Genomic DNA, 9,216 nt, shown 5'->3' with positions numbered 1-9,216 from the left:
TCTCCATTAGCTGGAGCCAGACCTCACAATCTAAACTGAACCCAACTGGCTAATAATTTAAAACTTTTCTAAATAGGTAAAGGCAATAGAGAACAAAGGAAAAGAGGAAGTTGCTTATGAAAAGACTTAGAAAAGTAATAACACTACCAAATAAAAGAGGGGCACAGGCTGCGAGCTGGGACATGCCTGTGAGCAAGTCTAGCACAGACATCTTGGTTAAAGTGCAAGGACATAGAACGTACTACGTGCCTGTGAGCACGTCTAACAGCTACATAGAATAGGGCTTAACAAAGAGTTATTAGCACAAAGTAAGGAGGGTTGAAGGAAGTTAGTCTTTAAAAGAAACTATTAACACTTATGATTTGTTCTTTAACAAGAAGAGAAACTTTGAAGAGGAAACCTTTTAGTTTCTACAAAGTAGATCAGCAGCATAAATATGAAAGCTAAAATTATAAACGTCTCAAAGAAAACACAAGAGAAAATATGTATAGCTTTGGGTCTGGTACAGTTTTATGACCAAACACCAAAAGTGCAATACATAGAAGAAAAATTGATAAATTGAATTTTACCAAAATTTAAAACTTGTATTCTGTAAAAACCATTAAGATATTGAAAGGATAAGTCATGGACTGGGGGAAAATATTTGCAAAGCACATAGCTGACAAGGGACTTGTAATTAGACTATACAAGGAATTTAACAACTCATTTTTTAATAGGCAAAATTCTGAAAAACAAAGACATACTGATGGTCAGTAAGTGTATTAGTCAGGGTTCTCTACAGAACTAATGGAATATATATAGGGAGTTTATTAAGTAATAACTTACACCATCACAAGGATCCACAATAGGCCGTCTGCAGGCTGACAAGCAAGGAGAGCCAGTCCGAGTTCCAAAACTGAAGAACTTGGAGTCCGATGTTTGAGGGCAGGAAGCATCCAGCATGGGAGAAAGATGGAGGCTAGGCCAGTCTCTCCTTTTCACATTTTTCTGCCTGCTTTATATTTGCTGGCAGCTGATTAGATGGTGCCCACCAGATTAAGGGTGGGTCTGCCTTACCCAGCCCACTGACTCAAATATTAATCTCCTTTGGCAACACCCTCACAGACACACCCAGAATCAATACTTTGTATCCTTCAATCCAATCAAGTTGACACTCAGTATTAACCATCACAATAAGAATATGAACAGATGCTCAACATCACTAGTCATTAGGGAACTGCAAATTAAAATCACAAAGAAATACTGCCACACATTTTAAATGACTAAAATTTTGAAAAATACTTGACAATACCAAGTGCTGGTAAAGATGTGAAGCAACTGGAAAACTCTCATACATTGCTGATAATAGTATAACTACTTTAGAAAATAGTTTGGCTGTTTCTTACAAAGTTAAATACCTAGATCTTGGTATGTAAATGCCATTCTCCAATAAAAGAATTAAGACTCCTTAAATAAATGGTTAATTCCAGTGTTGGGGTGGGAAAAATATGAGTTTGGAACATCCCATGATGCTGCAAAGTTAGGAAGTTCTTAAGAAAAAAAAAAAAAATGGGCCGGGCGTGGTGGCTCATGCCTGTAATCTCAGCACTTTGGGAGGCCGAGGTGGGTGGATCACGAGGTCAGGAGATAGAGACCATCCTGGCTAATGTGGTGAAACCCCATCTCTACTAAAAATACAAAAAATTAGCCAGGTGTGGTGGTGGGTGCCTGTAGTCCCAGCTACTCGGGAGGCTGAAGCAGCAGAATGGCATGAACCCAGGAGGCGGAGCTTGCAGTGAGTGGAGATGAGATCGTGCTACTGCACTCCAGCCTGGGCAACAGAGCAAAAGTCCGTCTCAAAAAAAAAAAAGGAAGCCATATTTAAAAGACATAAGAACCAATCTGAAAGAGTTCCCAATTGCCAAAGCTTGAGCACATTGAGCAAAAAAATAACAATAGTATTGAAGTGTGACAGAAATGCAAAATATAAAATAAAAATCCATGAGTGCACAGGAATACAAATAAATGTTTGATGAAGTAAATAAGTGGGACAGGAGGAACAATTCTTTCCTAAAGAAAAATTCTAATGAATAAAGGTGAAAGGAAAGAGGAAAACAAAAAAGTATAACGCCACAGTAATGTTAATTGCTGCAGGCAGCATGCCCTCATGAATACTCAAATTAGTGGATCAGAGTTTTAGGAAAAAGAAGATATTTGCATAGCTTCAAAGTATCTCCTACAGAATATTTCTGTGTTGGTTTTTAAAATAATGTCCACAAATTCTTCAAGAGTTCTCCTCTGGGAGGTGAAGTCTGATTCATTTCCCCTTGTGTGGGCCAGACTCAGTGACTTACTTCTAATTGATAGAGCACAAAAGGAAAAAAAGAGTAACTTTATCGTAGAGAGACTAGTCAGATACCACCTTAACTAAGTGATCACGTTAACATCACCAGTAAAAGTCACTGACATCATGGGTCCCTGCAGTCAGAGGGGCACGTCATCTCTGTGGTATTCTTCCCCAAAATCATTAACCCAGTATAATTATGAGAAAACAAAGACAAACCCAAATCAAAGAAGACACTGCAAAATACCTGACCAGGACTCTTCAAAACTGTCAAGGTCATAAAAGAAAAGGAAAGACCAAGAATTTGTTTTGAATTGGAAGAGACGAAAGAAACAACGATGAATTACAATGTGGTATTCTGGACTAGGTCTGGAAACAGAAAAAAAGGACGTTAGTGGAAAAACTGGAAAAGTCCAAATAAAGCCAAAAATTGAGCTGATCGTATTGTAACAATGCCAATTTCCTGCATTTGATCATTGTACCATGATTATGTAAGATGTAAGCATTAGTGGAAGCTGGGTGAAGGGTATATGGGAATTGTCTGTACTATCTTTACAACTCATCTCTATGTCAAAAGTTATTTCACAATAATAAGTTAAAAATATAGCCAAATAAACTAGACTTTTAAAAACTATTCCCTATGTCCTTAATGGATCAGAGTTTTCTTCATGAGCTTTCCTTAATTATTAGGTTGATGCAAAAGCAATTGTGGTTTTTGCATTTTTTAAAAGTAGTGACAAAGACCACAATTACTTTTGCACCAACCTAATATTAGAAATAGGAGTTGAATACATCCAAGATATATTTAGGAAACTGAAGGTGCCATTTAGGAACTAGTCCAACAGTGTTACTTTAAGAAGATCATCTTTTCACCCAGAAAGGTTATTTCATCCCCCCTCAGATTGCCCCTGGAAATTTCCATGAACAAAACTCTTTCCATTGCAGGAAGCACATTTTCCATAAGCTATGGCAAGCAGAGCATTTTCTGAAACGCCTTTGGTGATGTCTGTGGAACCAGCTGCTGCCCACAGCCTCTGCAGCACCCTACACTGTGAAGCCAGACCCTGTCTGAGCTCTTTCTCATCCTGCTGCTCTGTCTCTGCTTCCCCTTCATTTGTCCTCTCTGTCACTGACCAGTGTTTCTTACACAGATGTTCTTCACAGTCTGCTGTGTTCTCCCTCAGCCTCGCTGTTTATGCTCTGACACTCGATTTAGGCATAGGACCTGCAGATTTTCAAATTTGAGGAGATGTGAAACTTCCATTCCCCCTCATGTCCCTCATAAAGAGCTTCTCTGAGCTGAAGGTCTTCACTAAGGCCATACATCAACCCAGCAAGTATCTATGTACTGCCCCCTGGGTGTCCGGCATGGGCTAGGAGCTCCGAGTGGGATACATGGATAAGCAAATCAAATGTGGAAAGACGCAACAGCCTCTGAAGGGACCATGTCCTGTTTCTCCTCCCACTCTTGGAAGCCTGGATCAGCAAAAGTAGGGGAAAGCCAGTGGCCAGAAAAATCCTCTTTAAAACCGAACTGGAGGTCCTGAGATACTCTAGGCCTACTCATGCAAATGAGTAGAAACAAGCAGAGAGGAGCAGTTGTCTATTACACTGTATTCAAGGGAAATATTTGTTCAGGAATAGAGACTTTCAAATGAGATGGTAAAATTCATAACAACTCATCTAAAATCATTAATCAAGCCAGAAAACGTTTATGAGTTCTTGCCTTGTTTTAAAAGCTTTAAGTAAAACCAAATGTTATAAAGATTTTCTGAAACTTCTCACCCACCAACCTTCTCTTTATGAACATTACTTCATCATTATTTTAAAGTTATATACATTCATAAAAGTTAATTTACTCTGAAATGAAAAGTTCATTTTATCATTATGTATCCTATGCTTACATTTTAAAATCAGAAAAAAACTTCCTTAAGATAAGAGTGATTCTTTTTTCCTTTCTTTTGGTTTTAATATTCCAAAATTGGATGAATTGGGGCATTGCTTTTACTCTCAGCACCCTACGCTTACCTTGTTAGGAACTAGGGAGTTTTACTTTCAACTCTTATTTTCCTAGTTTTGCTTAAAATGAAAGGTGAATGTGTGTGTGTGTGTCTGTGTGTGTATGATCTTTTACATATAATTAAATTGATTACCTCTCAAGTAATTTACTTTGAAAAGAGAGTCCTATCTCTTGAAAATCAGTGTCTTCTTTCTTTATTGATTTTTCTTTAGAGGGGTAGGGACATAAAAGGCTACCAGCAAAAAAAAGTCACAGTGGAATCAACCCTGCATTTAGTCTTGGGCACACAAAAGAATCCACAGGTCTAGGCAGCATAACGTGGTGGATAAGAGAAGGAACTCTGGGACCAGGTGACTTGGGTGTGAATCCCAGCTCTTTCACGCTCTAGTTGTGTGATGTTGGCCACGTTATTTAACCTCTGTATGCCTTAGTTTCTTCATCTGCAGAATGGAGGTAGTAGAAGCACATGCTCATAAGGTTATTGTGAGGTTTAAATGTAGTCATTATAAATAAATAATTTGAACACTTCCTAGCACAAAATAAGAAGTGTGTGTGTGTAGCAGTTATTTTCAGTCATTTTCTGCAGTCACAAGTGAAAGTAAGTTAAATGATAACTCAGTCAACCAATGTTCAAATTAACTGAAGCTACCAAAGAACACGGACCTCAGTACCATGTTGGCTGCTTTTCAAGAGAGTCTACTCAAGTGCTTCCCTGGGCCTCATTATTGAACTACTACCAACATATTCAAAAATAGGGAGAGGACTAGAAACCAAATCCTTCCAATATTTGCATCTCTAGATGTAGAGCTAAGAATTCTGAAATAAACAAATAGAGTTAATTTGGAAATGATGCATCAACTGCTTCCTCCTGTGACACGAATACTGGGAGTTATCAAGAATCTGCCCATCAAATGCTAGGGAGATATTTTCCTCCAGACACCAAAGAGAAGCAACAGCTCAGGATGATTAAACTCTGCGATCCTGCAGAAAGTGAATTGTCGCCATTGCTCATCACCTTAACTTTAGCAGTTTTACTTGCTGAATACCTCACTGGTATCATTGCAAATGGGTTCATCACGGCTATACATGCAGCTGAATGGGTTCAAAATAAGTCAGTTTCCACAAGTGGCAGGATCCTGGTTTTCCTGAGTGTATCCAGAATAGCTCTCCAGAGCCTCATGATGTAGAAATTACCATCAGCTCAACCTCCCTAAGTTTTTATTCTGAAGATGCTGTATATTATGCATTCAAAATAAGTTTTATATTCTTAAATTTTTGTAGCCTGTGGTTTGCTGCCTGGCTCAGTTTCTTCTACTTTGTGAAGATTGCCAATTTCTCCTACCCTCTTTTCCTCAAGCTGAGGTGGAGAATTTCTAGATTGATACCCTGGCTTCTACGGCTGTCTGTGTTTATTTCCTTCAGTCACAGCATGTTCTGCATCAACATCTGCACTGGGTATTGTGACAATTCTTTCCCTATCCACTCTTCCAACTCCACTGAGAAAACATACTTCTCTGAGACCAGTGTGGTCAGTCTGGCTTTTTTCTTTAACCTGGGGATTGTGATTCCTCTGATCATGTTCATCCTGGCAGCCATTCTGCTGATCCTCTCTCTCAAGAGACACACCCTACACATGGGAAGCAATGCCACAGGGTCCAAGGACCCTAGCATGGAGGCTCACATTGGGGCCATCAAAGCTACCAGCTACTTTCTCATTCTCTACATTTTCAATGCAGTTGCTCTGTTTATCTACCCGTCCAACATGTTTGACATCAACAGTCTGTGGAATACTTTGTGCCAGATCATCATGGCTGCCTACCCTGCCAGCCACTCAATTCTACTGATTAAGGATAACCCTGGGTTGAGAAGAGCCTGGAAGCGGCTTCAGCTTCGACTTCATCTTTACCCAAAAGAGTGGACTCTGTGACCAGCACCCAAGAAGACCACAGGACCTGACCTAACCGGCTCTGCCGTTCCCTCAACTAGACCTCTCTTTTCTCTCTTCTTTTCTTCTCCAACCCTCATCTGACCCTTTCCCCCTGATGTGGCTTTTTATATAGGAGATTGATCATTTCTCTTTTGCTTCATGGGTACAATATTAGTGGTGCTGTCATATTCTTTACCTGAGCCCTCTACCTCCCCTTGCTCTCTTTAAAGCAGTGATTCTACGCACTGGGCTACACATTAGAATCTCTAGGGTTGATTTTTGAAAATACCAATGTTCAAACCCAATCTCAGATCTATTAAGTCAGAATTTCTAGTGTTAGAACTTACACAATTTTCTAAGCTCTCCAGGTGATTCTGCTGTGCAGCAGGGTTGTATAACCACCAAAATAAAAGAATGTTTTGAAACTTGAGTTCCTGAAAACTCTGTTTCTTCCTCCACCTGCCTTTTAAACACATTTAGATTACTTGGGAAGGTTTCTGAGCAGAAGTTTGAAATGCATTTTGTCTGCATCTTTCAAAGATATAACCAAAATAATGTGGAACTATTTACCAAAATTAATAATGCATAAAACACCTTTCATTCTAAAAATTACTAAGAATTTTTTCTAAGCATGGTTTTGTATAAATAAGCAAAAATATGTGCAAGAGCCTCTTCACAGCTGCACTATTCATGAATGAGGGGAATTGAATGTCTGAAATGAATATTATGTTAACCTCTTTTAAATGAGATAGACGCATGTTTCCTGAGATGAAAAGATTTCCAATACATCGTGCAAAAAGCAAGGAGATATTTTATGATTCCATCTGTATTTCTTTTTTTCATGATACTTATAGATTTGTATGCATATACATGTACATACAAAGTTTCTGGACAAATATACCAAAAATAATTCACAGAGGTCTTCTGAGTGGTGTCACTGGGTATCTAGGAAATAAATGAAATACTTACAATTTATTTCATGCCTTTATGCATTGTTTGAACTACTTAGAACATGTATTCACTAATTTCAAAATTTTGAAAGATTTATATTGATTTCTATTAGAAAGAGAATCGCTAAGTAAAAAAGATTTGAGAGAAAGGATTGTGCACATTGTTTTGTTGATTGACTCTCTCACTATTGATTTTTATTAAAAATGCAAACAAATCACAAATTAAGCATTAAGCAAATCACTCTCCTATCACTACCTCTTATTTTTCCATTTCATTTGCTCAAGGGCTGCCATAGAAACATCACAGGCTTTCAATTCATTGACACTTCTATATTCTCTGTCCCTCTATCAGGCCTCTCCTCTCTTCCTTTCGTATTCAGTTTGGATTACTGGTCAATCATTATACTCACCCTTCAAAAATAGCTTCAGTATTCACAGATGAAATGAGCTGTATCTGTGATTTGCTTTGAATTAATCCAACAGAGGGCAAAGGAGTGGAGAATGGGGTGGTTTGGGTTATTCTTATGCTATTTTTTTTAAAAAACAAGGCTTCAAGCATGTGAAGTTCTTTCCACTATTCTATTTCAGAGTATGTTTGAAAATTTCCCTAATATAGCTTTTATATAAATAAATCATACAATACTCTAATTTCCTGACCCTTCTAAATGTGAAATAACCCCACATTTAAATGACTATTTAACATTCTATGTTTGCTTCTAAGCAGCTGAGTGTTACTTGAGAGTATTTCATAACTGGATGAGCTCATGTTCCTACAAATTCATGCTCCTCAGCCTCGAATGAGTAACTTCATTGAGCATTTCCACTCCATATTTCCCTAGAGAAGTCACTCATTAAAGTCCCCACAATGACTATCTCACATCTTTTCCTCAGTCTCCAAACCTTCAGTCTCTCTTCTCTCTGACCCATTTCAGCCCTTAAAATCTTCGACAGGCAACATTAGGACAATCCTCTTTTTCCCATTAGTAAATATACTAATCCACCAATTTCTGCTTATATCCCCAATATTTCAATAGAAAAGGTTCCAGTCAATGAAAAAAAAAATCATTAGACATGTTTCAACTATGTTCTACTCCCTCTATATGTTTTCTTCCTCCAAGTTTCATTTTTCTATGTGTTTTAGTTTGTTTTCTCTCATGATTGAGCCTTTCCTTAAATATCTGACGATCCTTAAATGTCAGTGCTAAAAGTCGATTGCCAAATTTTAAAATTCATTTTAAATATCTTTTAGAATATAAAAACTATATTGAATCATCTATGTGAGAGGTAACTCAAAAGTAGAACATACAAACTCATTAAATAGTGCCACATTATTTCCACTGGTGAGCCAGAATGTTAGGAACAATCATGGATGTGTCTTCTGTCTTACTCACTTCATGTAACTCATCAGTAAGCCCTTGTTTCTGTCCTGTGATGTGTGTAAGTAGAGGATCATTCAATTATTAGTTGAACAAGTATTGGCTGAACACCAACTATATGGCATATTCTATTCCAGGTGCTATGTATACAATGAACAGGGCTCTTGTCATCACAGATCTTCTACTCTAGTGGGAAAGCACAGGTAATAAAACCTCGAATGAATAGCACATCATGGTGGTGGTGGATCAGCCCAGTCAGGAAGGGCCTAGATGAGTAAATAAGATATAAAGAGGTAATTGTCAAAAATATAAATCTAGGCCAGGCGCCATGGCTCACACCTGTAATCCCAGCACTTTGGGAGGCCAAGGGGGGGGGGGTAGGTCATGAGGTCAGGGGTTCGAGACCAGCCTGGCCAACATGGTGAAACCCTGTCTCTAATAAAAATACAAAAATTAGCCGAGCATGGTGGTGGGCGCCTGTAATTCCAGCTACTCAGGAGGCCGAGGCAGGAGAATCCCTTGAAACCAGAAGGCAGAGGTTGCAGTGAGCTGAGCCAAGATCACAACACTGCACTCCAGCCTAGGCAAAAGAGCAAAACTCCATCTCAGGGGAAAAAAAA

The 9,216-nt window shown here is 38.5% G+C and overlaps 1 protein-coding gene across 1 annotated transcript; it reads left to right on the top strand.

Moving 5' to 3' along the window:
• The first annotated feature begins 5,254 nt into the window (after positions 1–5,254).
• TAS2R39 (taste 2 receptor member 39) lies at positions 5,255–6,270 on the top strand. Its single transcript, XM_017895286.1, is given in 2 exon segments — positions 5,255–5,525; positions 5,528–6,270. Coding segments are annotated over 2 exon segments (1,014 nt in total).
• The last annotated feature ends 2,946 nt before the right edge of the window (positions 6,271–9,216 follow it).

Source organism: Rhinopithecus bieti, unplaced genomic scaffold (assembly GCF_001698545.2).
Source record: "Rhinopithecus bieti isolate Rb0 unplaced genomic scaffold, ASM169854v2 scaffold_26569, whole genome shotgun sequence".
In the NCBI taxonomy this organism is placed as follows: domain Eukaryota; kingdom Metazoa; phylum Chordata; class Mammalia; order Primates; family Cercopithecidae; genus Rhinopithecus; species Rhinopithecus bieti.
Note: the sequence above shows the minus strand (reverse complement) of the source record. Positions and strands in the feature narration are given on the sequence as shown.